General features: G+C 53.8%; 2 protein-coding genes across 4 annotated transcripts; both read left to right on the top strand.

The window, feature by feature from the left end:
- The first annotated feature begins 359 nt into the window (after positions 1–359).
- Positions 360–7,783, top strand: GTF2H4 (general transcription factor IIH subunit 4). Its single transcript, XM_068960935.1, has 14 exons — positions 360–481; positions 1,085–1,227; positions 1,493–1,597; positions 1,946–2,077; positions 2,339–2,435; positions 2,528–2,616; positions 3,048–3,159; positions 3,305–3,373; positions 3,574–3,657; positions 3,909–4,041; positions 4,233–4,363; positions 5,416–5,463; positions 5,640–5,718; positions 7,518–7,783. The coding sequence occupies exons 2-14, from the start codon at positions 1,088–1,090 to the stop codon at positions 7,688–7,690; spliced, it is 1,392 nt and encodes a 463-aa protein (XP_068817036.1). The 5' UTR covers positions 360–481; positions 1,085–1,087; the 3' UTR covers positions 7,691–7,783.
- A 245-nt stretch (positions 7,784–8,028) lies between these two features.
- On the top strand, positions 8,029–21,170 carry VARS2 (valyl-tRNA synthetase 2, mitochondrial). 3 transcript variants are annotated; one of them, XM_068960933.1, is made up of 30 exons: positions 8,029–8,124; positions 8,591–8,827; positions 8,962–9,043; positions 9,160–9,260; positions 9,530–9,651; positions 9,764–9,830; positions 9,918–10,015; positions 10,894–10,975; positions 11,144–11,263; positions 12,017–12,128; positions 12,891–12,979; positions 13,458–13,548; positions 13,763–13,890; positions 14,008–14,111; positions 14,296–14,377; positions 14,659–14,735; positions 14,842–14,917; positions 15,172–15,277; positions 15,462–15,532; positions 15,663–15,788; positions 16,004–16,108; positions 16,271–16,339; positions 16,453–16,531; positions 16,641–16,768; positions 16,902–17,054; positions 18,353–18,559; positions 19,250–19,361; positions 19,507–19,682; positions 19,853–19,981; positions 20,097–21,170. In XM_068960933.1, the coding sequence occupies exons 2-30, from the start codon at positions 8,627–8,629 to the stop codon at positions 20,199–20,201; spliced, it is 3,198 nt and encodes a 1,065-aa protein (XP_068817034.1). In that variant the 5' UTR covers positions 8,029–8,124; positions 8,591–8,626; the 3' UTR covers positions 20,202–21,170. The 3 variants fall into 3 exon arrangements, 2 of the variants coding, with proteins under 2 accessions (XP_068817034.1, XP_068817035.1); XR_011144086.1 differs by lacking the exon at positions 19,507–19,682; XM_068960934.1 differs by lacking the exons at positions 19,250–19,361; positions 19,507–19,682.
- Positions 21,171–21,804: the final 634 nt, after the last annotated feature.

Here is a 21,804-nt window from a genome sequence, read left to right as displayed (position 1 = left end):
CCAGGAAGCCCTCGGGGTATTTCTACTCCCAGCGTTCCCACTCCAGTTCAGTCAGTTAGACTCGCCGTTAGCCGAGTGGGTGGAAAGGGAGGCGGAACCAAGCAGCCAGACCTCTGGTGCTGCCGGCTCTCTTAAATACAAGCCAGCCTCTCTCCGCTAGGCTTCCTCGCGGTGCCTTTTGGGAGTTGAAGTCAGACGCGCCTCAGCTTGCTCCCGGGTGAGGAAGGACAAGACTCCAGTTCCCAGCATGCCTTGCTGTGGGCGAGTGCAGCGCCGATTCTTATCCTCCCCACTTCTCCACTCTTTCCCTTCTCTTCCGAATCCTCCAATCTGAACTCCAGTCGGTGAAATTCTTCGTCTCTCTCCCATTTTTTCCCTGTCATTTTCCGCTATCCTTTTCCTCTTCCAGGGAGCCACTGGCTCCTATAAGCGACGGCTTGTGACTCGGAGTGCACGAGAAGGGGATCGACACGGAGTTACGGTAAGGGTGCAAGGCGAGAAAGGATGGCGAAATATGAGAGAGAGAGTTGAGAGAGAGGCGAGGATTGGGAGGAAAGTAGGGGACAAGTTGGGAGATCGTGCGGTGTAGATCAGGGTGAATGGGGTGAGGGAAGAGGAAAGAAGTGGAACTGGATTTGGGAGACATGGAGGGGAAAAATAGTTATTGCCGTGCTCAGCACGAGGTGGGGCCAAGAAGTAGATGGTTTGGAACTTATAGGCTGATCAGACCAAGAGAGGCAGAAGGGAAAAAGGGCTGGGCTCAAACAAGTATCTTTGTCACTGCTTAGGTAAAGATGAGACAATTCATTGAAATATCAAGTGTTTTTGCAAATATGGGACAATTGACAATTTTGTTATCTAGAAATTGAGAGAAGACTGGTGTTTAGGTCAGAAGTGAGGTGAGAAGGCAGGAAAAGAGGAGAGGTTGGTCAGGATTGGGAGAAACAAGAGGAGGTGAGTGACGTGAAAAAGGAAACCATAGGTGAGTTTTCACGGGGGCCAGTGGATCGGGAATCAGAATTAGAAAGGTGAGGGGTGACGCTGGCATGGCTTGTGGGGGTACACTAACACTTGCATCTCTCAGGTGATGGAGAGCACCCCTTCCAGGGGTGGACTGAATCGAGTACACCTACAATGCAGGAATTTGCAGGAATTCCTAGGAGGCCTGAGCCCTGGTATACTGGATCGATTGTATGGGCACCCTGCCACCTGCCTGGCTGTCTTCAGGTGAGGAACCCCCTTCATGGTAGGGTCCATGGTGGGGAAATGTAATGGGGCCTGCAGATTGAAAAAAGTTATTGTGGGTAGAAGCTTAGCCGTGGCGGGCTTGGAGAGTAAAGTGTGTCAGGCCAAGCCAGATGGAGGATGTGGCGGCAGCAAGACAGGTAAAAGCGTGGGGGGTGAATGTGAGATGTTTGAGAGGCCATGGACGGCAAGGATGCAGTTCTAAGACAGTTTCTGATGTTAACATTGTCCCTCTGCCTGCTTATAGGGAGCTCCCATCTTTGGCTAAAAACTGGGTGATGCGGATGCTCTTTCTGGAACAGCCTTTGCCACAAGCTGCTGTAGCCCTGTGGGTGAAGAAGGAATTCAGCAAGTGAGTCTCTCCTGCATTTTTAGCCAGATACAAATTTCTCAACAGCCAGGCTTCCCAAACTGCTGTTCTTGGAACACTTGTAGGAAATATTAATGGGGACACCAACAACTTGTAATTAAACACATTTGGGAAATTCTCATTACTGTATTTTGCCTCTCGGAGAGTTGTGATGTCTATAACAAGGCTCTGGTAGGTGTTACAGTAAAGAAATTTGCCTTAAGACACTGATCTCACTCTGTGAAATGGTGTTCCGAGGATCACCAGTTTAGAAAAGGCAGAAACTGACACCTTTGTGGGTCTCCTTTCTGTTCCCTAGTTATCTCCCTCACCTCTCTGCTTCTGTTCCAGAGCTCAGGAGGAAAGCACGGGGTTGCTGAGCGGCCTCCGTATCTGGCACACCCAGCTGCTCCCTGGTGGTCTCCAGGGCCTCATCCTCAACCCCATCTTCCGCCAAAACCTCCGCATTGCCCTTCTGGGTGGGTATGTCACTTCCGTCTTTTCCTAAATTAGGTAGGGGACATAGTGATTGAATTGCTGGCCGGGGAGCTCCTGAGGGGCCTCTCTGCAACCTTGCAGGCTCCACTTTTGGAAGCTCCTTTGGGAGTAAGTTGGACCAGATGGAGCTACATGGTGTAGGAAATGTCTCCCACTCATGGTCCCTGGGGATAAGGGTCGACTAAGGGCAGAAGCGTGGGTGGGGAACACAGGTAGGGTTCCTTACTGTTGGCCGTCCTGGCATAGGGGCAAGGCCTGGTCTGATGACACAAGTCAGCTGGGACCAGACAAGCATGCCCGGGACGTCCCCTCACTTGACAAGTACGCCGAGGAGCGATGGGAGGTGAGGACTTGGGACTCTGTGGGTGTTTCTGCTTGTGTTCCTGCTTCCCACAGCCTTTAAGGCATCCAACTGTGTTCTCTTCCGTTCCTCAGGTGGTCCTGCACTTCATGGTGGGATCCCCCAGTGCAGCCGTCAGCCAGGACTTGGCTCAGCTCCTCAGCCAGGCTGGGCTCATGAAGAGGTGAGGAAGCCGGAGGTACAACAGCTCTGTTTTGCCATGTCCTTGAGTCCCTGCTAAATTGAGTCCACCTTGGGTCAGGATTGGAGAAGGTTGACTGAAAAAGGCGGGCTGAGGGACTTCTCCGGTGGTCCAGTGGCTAAGATTCCACGTTCCCAATGCAGGGGGCCCAGGTTCAATCCCTGGTCAGGGAACTAGATCCCACATGCCGCAACTAAGAGTTTGCATGTCACACAAAGATACTGCTTGCCTCAACAAAGACGGAAGATCCCGCATGCTACGACTAAGACCCGGCATGGCCAAATAAATATTTTTAAAAGGAGAGTAGAGCAGAGTATGGCAAGAGATAAACAAACAAAAAAAAAACGTGGGCACACAGGTGGGACGGTGGCCTTTCTCTGCACACCTCTGCCATGAGCCCTGTCTGTCACCAGTGCCGAACCTGGAGAGCCACCCTGCATTACCTCTGCCGGCTTCCAGTTCCTGTTGCTGGACACCCCAGCCCAGCTCTGGTACTTTATGTTGCAGTATCTGCAGACAGCCCAGGTGAGCAGGTCAGGGGTGCCCGCCAGCACTCTCTACTCTTGCCCAGACCCACTGAGGGACTGCTGCCCGCAGTCTCTGTTCCCTGATTTTCTCTCATTTCCTCCCTCCCACCTCTTCCCCTTTGTCTCTGCCCATTCCTCCCTAGAGTCGGGGCATGGACCTAGTGGAGATTCTCTCCTTCCTCTTCCAGCTCAGCTTCTCCACTCTGGGCAAGGTAAGCAGGGGGCTTGAGTGGGCAAGATGGGAAGAGAGTAAAGAGATGGGAAGGGGAAATGAGATAATGGGGCAATACAGTGGAGGATAAGAATGAACAAAGAACAGGAAGAGATGGGAAAAGAGGGAGTGAGTGTATGGGATTGGGAAAGGGAGAATGGGATGTGTTTTGGACCCCAGCTGGCCTCTCCTTTTCTCCAGGATTACTCTGTGGAAGGTATGAGTGATTCTCTGTTGAATTTCCTGCAACATCTGCGTGAGTTTGGGCTTGTTTTCCAGAGGAAGGTATGAGCACCCAGACACATGGCCTCTACCAAAGAGACGGGGTGGGATGGTGCCTTGGCCTTTAAAGGAGAGTGGGGTCTTGGGAGGCAGTCACAAGAAGCAGTTGCCAGGACTGAATACTTATCTTCCTTTAGGGAGAGAAGTTGGGAGCTGAGGTCCTGGGCACCGGGAGGAATCTGATGTTTCAGGAGGAAGACGTAGTGCAGTGAGGCCTGAGAGTGGGCCTGTGGCCTTTCCCTTCTCCTTTTCAGAGGAAATCTCGGCGTTACTACCCCACACGCCTGGCCATCAATCTCTCGTCAGGTGTTTCTGGGGCGGGGGGCACCGCGCATCAGCCAGGCTTCATTGTTGTGGAAACCAATTACCGACTGTATGCCTACACGGGTGAGGCTGAACAGAGGGCCCCTGGGAGAGCAGGCTGGTGGGGAGGGGAGGGAGAAGGGGAAGGAGGCAGGAGGGACTGCCAGTTTCTAGTCACGTACACTTGTAACTTGGTGGTTTACAGAGCTCTCTGAGGCTTGGGGGAGCCTAGATGTGGGAAGCCTCCTAATCCGCTCTCCCTGTCTTCTGGTCAGAGTCGGAGCTGCAGATCGCCCTTATTGCCCTTTTCTCTGAGATGCTCTATCGCTTCCCCAACATGGTGGTGGCACAGGTGACCCGGGAGAGCGTGCAGCAGGCCATTGCCAGTGGCATCACAGCCCAGCAGGTATCCCTGCCTGGGGAGGGTGTGGGTGGAAAGAAAGGCTGCACTTGGGCTGTAGGGTACGGGGTGGTCACCTACCAGAAGGCTAGCATAGGGTCTGTTACAGAAGGTGGTGGTGAGTTGTCTACATGTGAACATCAGGTCATGAGAAATCAAGGCTCTCAGTGTGGGGAGAGGTAGACCCTCCTGCAGAAGACACGTAAGGAGAAGCTATAACTCTGGATTTGTGTCTCAGCACCACCACTTCCTAGCTGCACAGGTGGTCTAGTTGTTTCTCTTATCTGAGCCTTAGTTTCCTCATCTGGAAAACAGAAATAATGACAGTTCCCCCTTCAGGGCTTCTGATAGATCTCACTTCAGCTATCAGGGCTTCCATGCTAGCTCAGTTGGTAAAGAATTCACCTGCAATGCAGGAGACCGCAGTGCAATTCCTGGCTTGGGAAGATCCACTGGAGAAGGGATAGGCTACCCACTCCAGTATTCCTGGGCTTCCCTTATGGTTCAGCTGGTAATGAATCCGCCCTCAGTGTGGGAGACCTGGGTTCGATCCCTGAGTTGGAAAGATCCCCTGGAGAAGGGAAAGGCTACCCACTCCAGTATTCTGGCTTAGAGAATTACATGGACTGCATAGTCTATGGGGTCGCAAAGAGTCGGACATGACTGAGCGACTTTCACGAAGGGTTGTTGAACGAAGTCAGTGAAATAGAGGTAAAGCATTTAGTTCAGAGCCTGCCATGCAGTTAGTGCTCAAAAATAATAGTTGCTGTTACTTTAAAGAAAAAAAAAAAAACAACCTATGGAAAGGGCAAATATGCCAAAGAAGGAGCGGCAGACATCACCAACGGGAGCAACATGTAAGGACAACAGCTAATCTGGGATGTGTTGAATTGATAGGCATATGCCTATGAATTTTTAAACAGTCAGTTGATGTTCAGTGACATTAGGAGATAGGTAGCTTTTCTGCTTTCTTATTTGAGAATTCTGTGCCATGAGAACTGCACTTAATTGAGAATTTATTTACTGCCATTGATCCCAATTCTTGTCTGTTTTCCTAGATCATCCATTTCCTAAGGACAAGGGCCCACCCAGTGATGCTTAAACAGGTACAAAAATGAGGCTGGAGGGACAAACAGCTGCAGGAGGCTGAGAGCCCTTGGTACCTGGTGATGAAGTGATGGAAAAGAGAAATGGAAATCCAAATCTGGGGAATGAGTGGAGGGCTGGGGCTGCCTGGAGCAGTACTTCTGAATCTTACAAGGGCCATCCCTTGCCCTTGCAGACACCGGTGCTGCCTCCCACCATCACGGACCAGATTCGGCTCTGGGAGCTGGAAAGGGACAGGCTCCGGTTCACAGAAGGTGTGTGGCTTCTGGTGGGTTTTTTTGGTCATTGGCCAGAAGAAGGACAATTCAGTCTGGGTGAACTGAAAAAGCTGCTCATGCATTTTATTTTTTGTTTACTGCATGGGCTAGTAAACCCATGCATGTTTTATTTCAGGATGAGTTGATGGCAGTAAATAAATTCTCGAATGGGTGTGATTTGGATTCAGCTAGAAGAGGGAAATTGGAAGGGATTCAATTCAGTTCAGTTGCTCAGTCATGTCCGACTCTTTGTGACCCCATGAACTGCAGCACACCAGGCTTCTCTGTCCATCACAAACTCCCATACAGCTAACTAAAACTCATGTCCATCGAATTGGTGATGCCATCCACCCATCTCATCCTCAATGAGTTAGTTCTTCACACCAGGTGGCCAAAGTATTGGAGTTTCAGCTTCAGCATCATTCCTTCCAATGAATATTCAGGACTGATTTCCTTTAAGATTGACTGTTTTGTTCTCCTTGCAGTCCGAGGGACTCAAGAGTTTTCTCCAACACCACAGTTCAAAAGCATCAATTCTTCGGTGCTCAGCCTTCTTTATAGTTCAACTCTAACATCCATACATGACTACTGGAAAAACCATAGCTTTGACTAAATGGACCTTTGTTGGCAAAGTAATGTCTCTGCTTTTTTAATATACTGTCTAGGTTGGTCATAGCTTTTCTTGCAAGGAGCAAGCATCTTTTAATTTCATGGCTGCAGTCACCATCTACAGTGATTTTGGAGCCCCCAAAAATCAAGTCTGTCACTGTTTCCATTGTTTCCCCATCTATTTGCCATGAAGTGATGGGACCAGATGCCATGCTCTTAGTTTCCTGAATGTTGAGTTTCCAACCAACTTTTTCACTCTCCTCTTTCACGTTCATCAAGAGGCTCTTTAGTTCTTTGCTTTCTGCCATAAGGGTGGTGTTATCTGCGTATCTGAGGTTATTGATATTTCTCCCAGCAGTCTTGATTCCAGCTTGTGCTTCATCCAGCCCAGCATTTCTCATGATGTACTCTGATATGTTAAATAAGCAGGGTGACTATATACAGCCTTCACGTACTTCTTTCCCGATCTAGAACCAGTCTCTTGTTCCATATCCAGTTCTAACTGTTGCTTCTTGACCTGCATACAGATATCTTAGGAGGCAGTTCAGGTGGTCTGGTATTCCCATCTCTTTAAGACTTTTCCACAGTGTTTTGTGATCCACACAGTCAATGGCTTTGGCATAGTCAATAAAACAGAAATAGATGTTTTTCTGGAACTCTCTTGCTTTTTCAATGATCCAGTGGATGTTGGCAATTTGATTTCTGGTTCCTCTGCCTTTTCTAAATCCAACTTGAACATTTGGAAGTTCACAGTTCACATATTATTGAAGCTTGGCTTGGAAGAAAGACTTTGAACATTACTTTGCTAGCATGTGAGATGAGTGCAATTGTGCCGTAATCTGAACATTCTTTGGCATTGGAATGAAAACTGACCTTTTCCAGTCCTGTGGCCACTGCTGAGTTTTCCAGATTTGCTGGCATATTGAGTGCAGCACTTTCACAGCATCATCTTTTAGGATTTGAGGGATAATTCATAGGGATGATTTCTCTGGTTTTGGTTAGCACTGGGTTTTCTTACTGTATTATACTGCCTTCCTGAATATGGCTGGGTCATGCTAGTGTTAGGATTTAAATGTGGGTGGCAAGCCGAGACCGCCGGTTCCCTGAGGCTGCCATCGAGGGGGGCTGCCACCTCCCGTTCTCACCTCCTCTCTCTCTCCCTGCTGCTCCTGACTTGCGGACCCCAGGCGTCCTGTATAACCAGTTCCTGTCACAAGTGGACTTTGAGCTGCTGCTGGCCCACGCGCGGGAGCTGGGCGTCCTGGTGTTCGAGAACTCGGCCAAGCGGCTCATGGTGGTGACCCCGGCTGGGCACAGCGACGTCAAGCGCTTCTGGAAGCGGCAGAAGCACAACTCCTGAGAGTGCGGGACTGGACCTGGGCGGGGCGCAACCCGAAAGGCGGGCTGCGTGGAGGCTGGCGCGGCCTCAGAACTCAGGTGTTTTTGTTTTTTTTTTTTTAAATTCACACGTCGGGACTCTTCTAGTTTAATAAAATTGTGAAAGTGAACCACACGACCGCCGCCACCTCCCTGCGAAACTTCCTCTCTTCGCGCCGGCAGCGCTCATCTCCGCGTCTACAGCCATTGGTTCGCGAGAAGGAGGAGGTGTGGCCGAGGCCAGCTAGTGCGCATGCGCCCGGGCGGGGCTCCGCCCCCCCCCCCCCCCCCCCCCCCTCCAGCGCCGCGCGGCTAGCGAGTCACGCTCGGGCCCGGTTCGCTGGTTCCCTAGTACCTGCCGCGGCCCCCCTACGCTCCCCGCCGCGGGGCGCTCTGGGATAGCGGCGGGCTCACCGGGTGAGCGCGCAGCGGGCCGGCGATTGGGGAATGGGAAGTGCTGGAGGGTCAGGACCCGCGCGGTGTGTCGGGTGGGAAGGCGGATCAGCGCGCTGGCTGGGGGCAGTGCAGATGGCCTTTGAGCAGGCGGACAAGTAGTGATCCTGGTGGGACCTCTTGGTGGCTCTGATGTCCATCATCTGCCAGAATCCCTGAGTCCTTTTCCCCTTCTCTGTGTTTACGATCACCCCCACATCGCAGCTGAATAGGTTGAGGGCCTGAGACTTACTCTATCCCGGAAGAGCGCTGATAATTAGAAGACCCTGTCTACTCTAGTTTTCACAGAGGGAGGGTTGTGAGGGATGGGCTAGATACTTTATCAACCAGTGCTGGAGGGAGGCGGGAAGGGGAGGAGCGGGGGGGAAGAGGGTGTGACTTTGGGAGGTGTGACCCTCCCTCACCACCATACCCTCCCAATGTGCTGTAGCTGGAACAGACTTTGGCCCCTTGCCAAGCACTCCCAATGCCTCATTTGCCTCTGACCTCTTTTCGACCACCGCTTTGGGGCTTGAGGCCCTCACGGGGCCTCCGCAGGTCCTGTCCCCTTTCCACCCGGTCAGAGCCAGATGGATCAGCCATCTCCCGGAGGAACCGTGAAGCCAAACAGAAGCGCCTGCGAGAGAAGCAGGCATCGCTGGAGGCTGGGATAGCCCCCAAGAGCAAGGTTAGGAGTCCCAACAGCTGGTCCTTGGTTCTCTGAGAAATCTTGGGAGAGCACTGGAGAAGAGACTGGCTGGATTCTAGATGCCGGGGGTATCATGAAATTGCAGCCCGCATTCTGGTTCCTCCTCTCTGCAGTCACCTGCAGAATCCAGTAAGGCCTGGACCCCTAAGGAGAGAGTGTTGTATGAAATCCCCACGGAACATGGAGAAAAGAAAGGTAACTAGGAAACCTGAAGGCCTTTTCCCTCACAGTTTGGTTGCCTATTCGGTCTGCTGAAATGCAACCTGGGAACAGAAGTCAGAAGTTAGTGGGGCTCTCCTCTACCTCCGTAGATGTCTCCCGACCCCTGCCTCCTGCATACAGCCCCCAGTACGTTGAGGCTGCCTGGTACCCTTGGTGGGTGCGAGAGGGCTTCTTCAAACCAGAATATCAGGTTAGTACCTGGCAGGGAGGAGTGCTAAATGGTCCCCAGGTCCCTAAGATTGGTGGGCTCGAGTCTGGAGCTCAGCCAATCACATTGCAGAGCCTGCCAAAAAGCAGGGAAAGCTTGTCTTCTTCCCCTGGTGTCTCAAAGGTTTTCCTCTTCCCTGTTACTTGCCAGACTTTTTCCTATAGTTCTTTCTGCTTTGGAGACACCAGAGGGTGCTATTCCCCAGGGAACATCCAGTCCTCTCTTGCCCTTTGACTTTTCTTTTCTTCTAGGCCAGGCTGCCCCAGGCCACAGGGGAGACCTTTTCCATGTGTATCCCACCGCCTAATGTCACAGGCTCCCTGCACATTGGGCATGCGCTGACCGTGGCCATACAGGATGCTCTTGTGCGCTGGTGAGAGGGGAGTGGGGCTGCTTGACTTCTTGGAGGAGAAAGAAATTGTGAAGGGATGAGGCTAAATGAACATGTAAGGCCATGGATTCCCATGAGGGTTTTTCTTTCGCAGGCACCGGATGCGTGGGGATCGGGTGCTGTGGGTCCCTGGCTCAGATCATGCAGGGATTGCTACCCAAGTATGTCTTTTGCCACTCGTCCCTTTTCTTGAGTGGGATTTCTTCCCCCACAGTGACCTGATTCTCTGCCCCCTCATCTTACTGTAGGCTGTGGTGGAGAAACAGCTGTGGAAGGAGCGAGGAGTGAGGAGACATGAGCTGAGCCGGGAAGACTTCCTTAGGGAGGTGTGGAAGTGGAAGGAGGAGTGAGTATGGGGGGCAGGGCAGGAGGGACTGGGACAGCAGGTTTGGATCCGGGCTTCCCAGCCCCTGTCTCCTAACATGTAGTCAGGGCTTTTCCCATTCAGCTCTAACGACCTGTGGGAGTGTAAGCTCTGAAGTTCCTTAGCATTTGGTGGGGTCTCCAAGCTTGGTGTGTGTGCATGTGTTGTGTGTTGTATATGTTAAAATGCATATATTTATGTGTAAGTGCATATATTTATATATATACACACACATATATGGGCTCCCCAGGTGGCTCAGTGGTAAAGAATCTGCCTGCCAATGCAGGAGCCACAGGAGACACGGGTTCAGTCCCTGTTTAGGGAATATCCCCTGGAGGAGGAAAGGGCAACCCACTCCAATATTCTTGCCTGGAAATTTCCATGGACAGAGGAGCCCGGTAGGCTGCAGTCCACGGGGTGGCAAAGAGTTGGACATGACTGAGTAACTAAGCATGCATGCGCTTCCCCGTAGATTTATATGCATGTATATATCTATGTTTTCTCTTCCGTTTATCCCATTTTCCTTTGCTTGGATTTCATCATCTCTCCTCACCTGTTCCCACCTTGCATCCTCTTGAAATTACCCTTATTCTTCCAGGTCTGTTATCACATGCTGTCTTCTCTGTAAAGCTTCTTTGTGTTTCCCACAAATCGCCTGCCCCTTCCCTTTTTACTAGAAATGTTATGTTTCTTTCAATATCATGGAAAGCCATATACTGGATCTGTGTGTCTCCATTAGCTTCTTGAGGCTAGATCAGTCTCGAACTCACTCCAGCATCCAGCGCTGCTGGGGCTTCACTGGGCCGGGACATAGTTGATGTCTGGGACACGTTTGCTGACCCAAATCTGTCTGGGTACAGGAAAGGTGGCGAGATCTGTGAGCAGCTCCGAGCGCTGGGGGCCTCCCTGGACTGGGACCGAGAGTGCTTTACCATGGATACCGTGAGTGTTCGGTGCTGTGGTCCCTGTGGGTGTCAGGGAGGTGTTCAGAGTTCTGTGCGAGGAGGCGGGTTGCTGTGTATGTTAGGGGAGCCAGGGGGATGCCTGGGTCCCTGGCGAGGGGGTGGGCTGAGAAGAGGCTGTTGGATGTGGACACTCAGGTCATTCTAGGGCTCCTCAGTGGCCGTGACAGAAGCTTTTGTGCGGCTCTACAAGGCTGGGTTGTTGTACCGGAGCCGGCAGCTGGTCAACTGGTCGTGTGCCTTACGCTCCGCCATCTCGGATATTGAGGTGAGGCAGAGAAGGATAGGTGGGTTTGTGAGAGCTCTGAGCCCGGGGGAGAGCTGGGACTCTGGACCCAGGCTGCCTGGATTCACATCTGAATCTGGCCACCTCCCAGCGATGTGGCTCCTGACAGGCTGTTAGCCTCTGTCAGCCTCAATTTCCTCAGTCTGTAAAATTCAGAGGTGATGGAAATGTCTGCATCACAGGGGTGTTGTGAGAATTCAGCGAGAACTCCTAGGAGGCTGGCATAATACCTCTGTGTGGTTTAAGTACTCAGTGAAGATTTACTTATTTATTTTTTGCTGTGCTGGGTCTTCATTGCTGTGTGTGGGCTTTCTCCAGTTGTGTCAAGTGGGGATTGCTCTCTAGTTGCGGTGCACAGGCTTCCCTTGTTGCAGAGCACAGATTCTAGAGCGAGGGCTTCGTAGGAGTGGTGCGTGGGCTTAGTTGCCCTGCAGCTTGTGGAATCTTCCCACACCAGAAATCAAACCATGTCCCCTGCACTGGCAGGTGAGTTCTTAACCCTTAACCCAGGGAAGGTGGTCCCTTCCCTGGACCACCAGGGAAGTCCAGGGAATATGTTCTTTAACTGTGACTGCACAAGGATTAGGTGAGGGGAAGGAAGTGGCTCCCACGTCCTCTGAGTGGCTTTTTGATGGATGGCAGGGAGGCCGAGGCCGTGGATGAGTGGAGGTGGGAAACCAGCTGTGAGCCTTCCAGAGAGGCTGCTCTCTGACCCTGCCTCTTCCACACCCCCAGGTGGAGAGCCGGCCCCTCCCTGGCCGCACGGAGCTTCAGTTGCCTGGCTGCCCCACCCCGGTGTCTTTCGGCCTCCTCTTTTCCGTTGCCTTCCCTGTGGATGGAGAGCCTGGTGAGGGGTAGTCCTTGGAAGGGTCACCCACTTAACCTCTGCTTCCCCTGTTTTCTTGAGCCCACCTTGGGCTTTTGGAGCCAACCCACTAGCCTGTCTTCTATGTGACTTGGTTGAAGGGGCATAGGGAACCTTGGAAGTATTGCGTCCTGGTGATACTCACCCTGGGTATCCTGGGCCATGTAAGAAAAGTGCAGACAGTCACTGCCCTGAGGGAGCTTAGTGTAATTCCACAGCAGGCTGCTACCCCCAAAAGAGACAGAGGATCAGTTCTGAAGTGTGGTTTGAGCAGTAAGTATTCCCAGGAGTTTGGAGAAGGGAAGATGGATGAGCTGGAATAGTCAGAGGTTTCTTATAGGAGGGACTGGTGCTGCCTCCAAGAAGGCACAGCATTTATGATCAGGGCACCAAGCAAAGATTCTAGTTGTATTTATTACAGAGTCTTCACCGATTTGTGGCCCGGGAAAAGATTCTGTCAGCCCTGAGGGAGTGGGGCCTGTTCCGGGGCCTACTTTTGTCTCCCAAGCGGGCTGTTGAGGAATTCTATAGCACCAGACATCCCCTTAGGCCTCTGGTCATTAGCTTAGCAGAAACCCTAGGGTCCGACAGACGTTGGTCCTAGTTTTCTCCAGTTACTCCTGGGGGCCTGCTCTACCTTGACCATCCCTGCCTCCCACCTTTCCCAGTTCTCCTGACTTTAGCTGTGTCAGAGTACAAGGTGAGGGCGAGGACCGCCTTTAAGTGCTTGAATTTTGTCTTCAGACGCAGAGGTCGTGGTGGGAACCACGAGGCCAGAGACGCTGCCTGGAGACGTGGCCGTGGCGGTCCATCCTGCTGACTCCCGCTACACGGTAGTGCTCAGTGCTCCCTGCGGCCTGGCCTTCCACCCCTGTGCTTTCTTTTCCCTTCCTTTCAGGGTGGCAGCTCCTCCTCCCTGCTCCCTCTTCCTTTTCCTGAATTTCCCTCACCTCAGCTCTCCAGTGGCTCTGACTCAGCTCCCTTCTCTTCCTGATGTTACACTTCAGCTCAGGGGCTGGCAGACAGTGGCCCGTGGGCCAGATCTCCTGTTTCTGTGTGAGCCACCCTCGTTCCCTGTGTTATCTAACTCTGCCATGGCGGTGGAGCGGAGTTGTAGAGACTGAATTTACCTCCTGGCCTGCAAAGGTTAAAATTCTTACACTCTGGCCCCTTAAGAAAATGTTTCCTGAGCCCTGCTGTAGGTCTTTACCTTCTGGTTTTCACCCTCGTATTCCCAGGGTTCTCATGCCCAGCCCAGACTCTTCTACCCGACACACGTGTCTGTCCTTGATCCCTCTCCCTTCCCTTTAGCATCTACATGGGCGACAACTCTGTCATCCCTTGACGGGGCAGCTTCTCCCCCTTATCACAGACTGCACTGTTCAGCCACACCTGGGCACAGGTAAGTGGGGGCAGGGGAGAGACAGGAAGTCAGGGCTTCTGGGGGAGAGGGGAGGGGAGAGAACCAGGAAGAGGCAGAGAGTAGGGGAAGGGTGGTCTCAGTGGATAGTGGAGGATGAGAGGGAGGGATGGGGTAGCGTGGGCAATGGTGACACGTCTGGAAAAGCAAAAGCCAGGGTCAGGGTTCAGTGCTAACGGCAGTTCTGCTCCCCTAGGGGCGGTGAAGGTGACTCCAGCGCACAGCCCTGCCGATGCTGAACTGGGGGCCCGACACGGCTTGAGCCCCCGGAGTGTCATTGCGGAGGATGGGACCATGACCGCTCTTTGTGAGGACTGGCTGCAGGTGGTACCAGCCCAGTGATACCCCGTCCTCTGAGGGCACCCTCTGCCCCATCTCCCCTCCCTCACTCTCTTATTTTTCTAGCAGCCTTTAAGCTTTACTTTTGCTACTTTTCCACAGGGTCTTCACCGATTTGTGGCCCGGGAAAAGATTCTGTCAGCACTGAGGGAGCGGGGCCTGTTCCGGGGCCTCCAGAACCACCCCATGGTGCTGCCCATTTGCAGGTAAGCCCGTTTTCACGCCTTTCCTCTGACCGCCCCCAGAAGTGGATGGGCAAAGCTCAAGAGTGACTGCAGGGTGGGCTGTGCACCCCTCGTGCTAGAATACCAGCCCTCTGTCTGTGTTGTTGGCTGCCGTGTCCTCGGCACTGGGGGCCTGCCGCAAAGTCGGGTCCTGTGTCCCTTTCAGCCGTTCCGGGGACGTGGTAGAATACCTACTGAAGAGCCAGTGGTTTGTCCGCTGCCGGGAGATGGGGGAGCGAGCTGCCAAGGTGAGGCTGCAGTGTGGGGAGGGCCTGGGGCCTGGGCGGGAATGAAGAAACAGGGAGGCTGGGGCCCTCTCTGGCTGTGCCCGTTGAGGGGAGAGCTGTGGGGGTAGAGGCAGGGTGCCCAGAAAGGGCTGACTTGCATCTTCACTCAAGTCCAGACTCTTCTCAGGAGGCTCGGGAAGTCCTTTCTGAGTTTCAGAACCACTTCAGAGACCACTGGTCCCATTCATGGGGATCTGGGGTGCAGGTAGGGAACCACCATATAAAGGTCCTTCCCCCTCCAGGCCGTGGAGTCGGGGGCCCTGGACCTCAGTCCCTCCTTCCACCAGAAGAACTGGCAGCACTGGTTTTCCCACATTGGGTAAGAAGGGGAGCTCTCAGGGGAGGGGGAAGGGGGCCCACTGGTCATGCTAAGAAATCACTCATAGGAAAAAGGAAGAAAAAAATGACTCGTATCCTCTCTGCAGGGACTGGTGTGTCTCCCGGCAGCTGTGGTGGGGCCATCGGATTCCAGCCTACCTGGTTGTAGAGGAACATGCAAAGGTCAGTAGGAGAAAGCGGAAGGGAGGGCTGGGTTTGGCCAGAAGAGCCTCAGCACGAGAGTCAGAGGGCTTCCAGCACTGGTCCCAGCTCCCTGCCCTTGCTGTGCTTCTGATCTATGAACCTCTGTTGTGTGAGCTCAGCTTCTGAGCTTTCTTCATCTCACCACCAGAGGGCGCCAGCCTTTCTCAGCCCACCGGAGACCATGAACACTCAGTGCTGTCTCACACCATGTCCCCTGCTCCTTACTTCTGCAGGGTGATACGGAGGACTTCTGGGTGGTCGGGCGGACAGAGTCTGAAGCCAGAGAAGCAGCTGCTGAATTAACAGGGAGACCAGGGGTGGAGCTGACCCTGGAGAGGGGTGGGTATTCCACCCGAGGCGGGCAGGGGAGGGAGCAGGTACTGAGGTGGGAAAGGTGGGTCAGGGAAGCTGGGAATGGGGCAGAGCCCTGGTCTCTGTGAGTGAGGGTCGGGCTGGAGAGGTGGGCAGCAGTGGGCCGAGGTCCTGACGCTGAGGTTCCAATTGTTTCCGTTCTGTCTTCCAGACCCTGATGTCCTGGACACGTGGTTCTCCTCAGCTCTTTTCCCCTTTTCTGCCCTGGGCTGGCCCCGAGAGGTGAGATGGGTTGAGAGGAAGAGAGTGAAGGTGGGGATGAGGAAATGACCCCCAGGGCCCCTCAGAGAGTCTTATGAAGAGCTGGAGGCCCCACGCTTGGGCCTCTCACTGTTTGTCTCTTTCCTCCTAGACCCCAGACCTGGCTCATTTCTACCCCCTGTCACTTTTGGAAACCGGCAGTGACCTCCTGCTGTTCTGGGTGGGCCGCATGGTCATGTTGGGGACACAGCTCACAGGGCAGCTCCCTTTCAGCAAGGTAAAGACCCTTCGGTGTCCTGCCCTTCTCTGAGACTCCCCAGTCTCCTCTAAGCCTTGTCCTCCATTCTAACCCCTCGTATGGGGTTTTCTGGGTTCCCGGTTCCTTTATCCTGATTCACTTTCCAGCCTAACCTCTAATCCCTGAAGGACAGCCAAGGGCCCTCCAGAGGAAAGTTCTTCAGACCCCACTTCTGACCCCTTCCATGCCTGCAGGTCCTGCTTCACTCCATGGTCCGGGACAGGCAGGGCCGGAAGATGAGCAAGTCCCTGGGGAACGTGCTGGACCCACGGGACATCATCAGTGGGGTGGAGCTGCAGGTCAGGATGGAGGGCTCCAAGAGGGATGGGGTTTTCCAGGTAAAGGAAGGGGAGCTGAAGGGAGGGGCTGGCAGGAGTGCTGGAGCTGGGAGGGCCAGCGGGAGGGACCCTGGTAGGGGCAGAGGCTTCCACTGAGGCCAGTGAATTACTCACCCACCCCAGGTACTGCAGGAGAAGCTGCGGGATGGAAACTTGGACCCCGCAGAGCTGGCGATTGCAGCCTCGGCGCAGGTGAGTCTGACCTGTTTCAGCCTCGAGTTCGTGGCCACCAGTTCCCTGTGCAACCTGCCTTCTGGCCCTGCAGCCTCATAGGCAGCTCCCACCCCTCTTCTTTCTCGTTGCAGAGAAAGGACTTCCCTCATGGGATCCCCGAGTGTGGGACAGATGCTCTGAGATTCACCCTGTGCTCCCACGGGGCCCTGGGTAAGCCTGGATGAGGGCAGCGGGCAGTGGCCTCTGTGTGGTGGGGCGGAGCCAAGGACTCCCGTGCAGCTGCCACCAGTACATGCTCCCTACCTCCACTCCCTCCCAGGAGGCGACTTGCACCTGTCTGTCTCTGAGGTCCTGAGCTTCCGACACTTCTGCAATAAGATCTGGAATGCCCTGCGCTTTATCCTGAATGCTCTTGGGGAGGAATTCATACCCCAACCTGCGGAGGAGGTAAGAGAGAAAGAGGAGATGCTTGGGAGCTGGGTAGTCCGACATCTGAGTGTTGGAGGAGGCGTCTGGAAGGAAAGGATGAGGTTGGGTGGGAATCGAGCTGTCCCAACCTGAAGCCCCCTCTCAACCACAGCTGTCCCCCGCCTCCCGCATGGACGCCTGGATCCTCAGCTGCCTGGCCCGCACGGCCCAGGACTGCGAGCGGGGCTTCCTCACCCGCGAGCTCTCGCTCGTCACCCACGCCCTGCACCACTTCTGGCTGCACAACCTCTGCGATGTCTACTTGGTGAGTGAGGCGGGGGCAGTCCCCCTGCAGCCCTGCTCCCTGTCCCCTGGCAGAGAGCTCTGAACTGGGTTTCGAATTCCTCCCTCAGGATAGGAAGAGAGGTGAGATTGAGAAATCCCAGTTCCCCTCTTCTCTGGGACTGGCCTGGGCACTGTTCCCTGCTTGTCACCCGAGGAGCAGGGAGGAGAAGGGGACACTTCTAGAAAACTGAGTCTGACAACACAGGGTTGGGAGGCTTGTTGTTCACTTGCTAAGTTGTGTCCATCTCTTTGCGATCCTGTGGACTGCAGCACGCCAGGCTACCCTGTCCTTCACTATCTCCCGGAGTGTGCTCAAATTCATGTCCATTGAGTTGCTGCTACTGCTAAGTCACTTCAGTCGTGTCCGACTCTGTGCGACCCCATAGATGGCAGCCCACTAGGCTCCTCTGTCCCTGGGATTCTCCAGGCAAGAATACTGGAGTGGGTTGCCATTGCCTTCTCCAATGCATGAAAGTGAAAAGTGAAAGTGAGGTCGCTCAGTCGTGCCCAACTCTTAGCGACCCCGTGCACTGCAGCCTACCAGGCTCCTCTGTCCATGGGATTTTCCAGGCAAGAGTACTGGAGTGGGTTGCCATTGCCTTCTCTGTGATGCTATCTAACCATCTCATCCTTTGCCTCCCTCTTTGACTGAGCGACTTTCACTTCACTTCTCCTTTTGTCTTCAATCTTTCCCAGCATCAGGGTCTTTTCTAGTGAGTCGGCTCTTCTTATCAGAATGGAGATTGTTTTCAGTTCCTGTAATTGCTGCGTTCGGACCCTAGGCAGGCTGGGAGCCGACAGGGAGCAAGAGTACCGGTCTTTAGACCCAGGGATTCTCTCAAAGGAGGGCTTGTTTACCATGGAGTGTCAGGTCCCACCCCCAGAGTGGCTCAGGCAGGCAGGTTGGGGGGTGGGTGGCGAGTGTTCATTTCTTGTCCCAGGTGATCCTGACACTGTTTGCTGAGGACCCCTGTCCTAGATTTCTGTTTCTCAACTTAAAAAAAAAATTTTCTGTCTCTGCGGTTAAAAAAACCACAAAGCTCAATGCTTTTCATTCTAAATGCAAACATCCCTGACAGTTTTATTCCTCACCCACCCCTGAGTCCCTGCCCTGGATTTCCCCTTGTCGCATGCTCCCTGCTGTGTCTGGGGATGGCTCATGGTCTCAGAGATGCTGGGTGCTCCCGTTTCCCCACAGCATCCCCACTGGCAGGGCGGTGAGTGTGTGAAGGAAGGAGGAGGCCGTGGCTGCCCCCTGACCATTGGCTTCCTCCCTAGGAGGCTGTGAAGCCGGTGCTCTCACACTCTCCTCGGCCCCCGGAGCCACCTCAGGTCCTGTTTTTCTGCGCTGACGTCGGTCTCCGCCTCCTCGCCCCGCTGATGCCTTTCCTGGCTGAAGAGCTCTGGCAGAGGCTGCCCCCCAGGCCTGGTGATCCCTCTGCCCCCAGCATCTGTGTTGCCCCCTACCCGAGTGCCCGCAGCTTGGTGAGTCACACCTATGGAGTCTTGGAGTGGGATTACTGGTAAAGACTCGGGGGGGAAAGTCTTCTAGAAGGGCTTGCCGCTGTGGGGTCATTGACAGTACTGGTCTGTACTTTGCTGTGGAGCCTTGAGGAAGATGGATTGTTCCTGCAGGGCTGGAATAACTCTAAGGTGTCGGGGGCAGTATTAGCAAGTGGTTAAGAGCAGGATGCTGTCACCAGACTGACACTCGCTGTGTGACCGTGTGTCGATTTCCTCCATGTTTAAACCGATGACAGTAATAGTACGCGTCACGGTTGTGATGAGAATTAGATCTTAGTAACAGGATATCCCAAAAATCTTAGTGTAGTTTTAAGCTTTCAAATGCTACAAACACACCCAAAAATCATTTTCAAGTTTAACCAAGTTTATTTTTTTGCTTACTTGGTTTTGTGAGCTTTGAATAATACCTTTTAAATTATAACGTATTTTTGGTTGTTTGTCATCTTCTTTGTCTAAACATTGTCCATGGATCATCTAAGACCCCCTAGTTTTCGCCACTTTCTGTTCCTTGAGGTGGTGAATTGTATGTGTGGTGGAGAGAGCAGGTCGTTGCTCTAAGGAGATGGGGGTGGGCGGGTGGAGGTCAGAGCCGGGAGAGTTGAGACCGAGTCTGGGGGGGCCCGCTTACCGACCCTGGATGCACACCTCCAGGAGCACTGGCACCAGCCTGAGCTGGAGAGGCGCTTCTCCCGGGTTCAGGAGTCCGTCCAGGCGCTCAGGGCTCTGCGCGCCACCTACCAGCTCACCAAGGCCCGGCCCCGAGGTGAGACGGGCCCCAGACTCCTGACTCCCTGCAGATGGGAGTGTCTGATGGGGAAGAGGGTGGAGCTGGGAGGGCACGGCCCAGAGTTAGGATGTGTGGGAGGAAGACCTGGGCCCTCCACCTGACAGCTCCCGTTCCTCCCCAGTGCTGCTGCAGAGCTCAGAGCCAGGTGAGCGGGGCCTCTTTGAGGCCTTCCTGGAGCCGCTGGGCATCCTGGGCCACTGTGGGGCGGTGGGCCTTCTACCCCCTGGTGCAGCAGCCCCCTTGGGCTGGGTCCAGGCCCCCCTCAGTGACAGCAGTCAGGCGTATATGGAGCTGCAGGTGAGCAGAGGAGACTGGAGCAGGCAGGGAGGGGCTGAAAGGATGTCGGGAGGAGGGCAAGGGGTGGGTCTGTAAAAGTGAGAAGAGGCCTGGGAGTGGTGCTGGGTGAGCGGGAGGGAGTGTTGGGTGGACGGCAGAGGTCTGAGCCTTCTTCCTCTGTTCTTCCACAGGGCCTGGTGGACCCCCAGACCCACCTACCTCGGCTGGCTGCCCGAAGACACAAGTTGCAGAAACAGCTTGATGGCCTCCTAGCCCGGCCCCCATCAGAGGGAGAGGCGGAGACTCAGAGGCAGCAGAGGGTGAGGCTGGGGGAGTCACTCAGGGCGCCGGACTCCCTGAGGGAATGGGGCTAGGGGCACGCAGGGCGGGGTGGCTCCCCCGCCTCCATTCTCAGCCGCTTCTCTCCTCGCCCAGCTTTCTTCCCTCCAGTTGGAGTTGTCAAAACTGGACAAGGCGGCCTCTCACCTCCAGCAGCTGATGGATGCGTCTCCAAGCCCTGGGGGCTCACCATCCCCGTGACTTTCCTTCCTCCCAGACCCGCCTTTGAGGCCTCTGGGGACAAACCGGGCAGCGTCGGGGTGTTCTGTGGCTCAGCCCCTTCGTTTTGTCAGGGAGGAAACAGACTGGCTTGGTCAGATGACTGGGTGACCTCGAGACGCTCACGTTTTTGCCCTGGCCTCCCTCCTCCGCAGTCCCACCTGGAAGTTTGGGAAGGAGGACACTCAGATAAACTTAAAATCCCAAACAAGTCTGCTGTGGTCCTTTTATCCTTTCCCTTAGCCCTGACTTTCCCGCCTCTTGGCTGTTCCTGACACTGGTCTGGGAAAAGGAGGGCAGCCTCCTAGTGCTCTGGGCCATGGTGGGAGTGGGTGCTGGGCGGGGCCTCCCTCACTGGAGGAGAGATGCTCCCGAGTAGGGCCGGAGCACAGTGACCCGGGTTCCACTTACTTCCTGCGCTTACTGACAGTGGCCCGACTTCTGCAGGCTCTTCCTCCTCTGCTTTTCACCAAAAGGGATCTTCCCTGCTTCTTGGCCTTATCTCTAGAGATGCTGAGGGGATGGGGGACTTCCCACAGGCCTGGGGAGCTGCAGGCTGTGCTGGGGACCGAGTTCCTCCCGCTTCTGTGTACCTGAGACCTCAGTGCTAGGGACACCGCCCAGCCTCAGACAGGGGTACACAGAAACACACAGATGCCCACCTAGCCACCTTACACACCTTGTCTTATTGGTGGAATTCAGGGGCCTGCCACCCAAGTGACATTCTGTCCAGCAGCTCTGAGAACTACTGTATGTGGTGGGCCTGGCTGGGTCCTCTGTGGTGCCATTTATTCCTCCTGAGAACCTCATGAGGTGGCTGTTTGCTCCATTTTAGAGTTGAAGAGACTTGCTTAGGGAATAAAAGGAATTAGTCCACAGTATTAGCTGGAATTACTGGAGTTCAGCCCAGTAAGTTAGGTGCCAGTTATCTGCCTGCTGTAACTGAGCTTCAGAGATAGTGGTGGCTAATCTATAAAAATATTGAATCACTATGTTGTACATCTGAAACTAATATTATGAATCAGCTATATTTCAATTAAAAAATAAAAAATAAGAGTTATTTTTAAAAAGCAACAAAGATAATGGTGTTTCTTTTGCTAGGCGTAAGCAGTGCAGGACTCCGCAATGGAGAAGTCCGTATCCCTTTTGATCTTACTTTCCTGCCGTCTTGATACACTCTTCCCAAGTCTGGGCCTAAGGAATGCTTCCACCAGTATACCACATCCCACCAGAGGGGAAGGAAGAGGAGAGAGTGAGCACCTTCCTTTTTCTTGAACACTTATTGCATGCTGGGCTCTATTCTGATCCCCTGGATTACCAATGAGAGAAACAAAAATCTGCTCTTTTGTATCTCAATTCAGCCTTCCCTTGTGGCTCAGATGGTAAAGAATCTGCCTGCAATGCAGGAGACCCAGGTTCCATCCCTGAGCTGGGAAGATCCCCTGGAGAAGGGAATAGCAACCCACTCCAGTATTCTTGCCTAGAGAATTCCATGCACAGAGGAGCCCTGGTGAGCTAAAGTCCATGGGTTGCAAAGAGTCTGACATGACTGAGTGACTACACTTTTTTTTTTTTTTCGCTTTGA

The sequence above is a fragment of the Capricornis sumatraensis genome, chromosome 22, assembly GCF_032405125.1.
Source record: "Capricornis sumatraensis isolate serow.1 chromosome 22, serow.2, whole genome shotgun sequence".
Taxonomy (NCBI): domain Eukaryota; kingdom Metazoa; phylum Chordata; class Mammalia; order Artiodactyla; family Bovidae; genus Capricornis; species Capricornis sumatraensis.
Note: the sequence above shows the minus strand (reverse complement) of the source record. Positions and strands in the feature narration are given on the sequence as shown.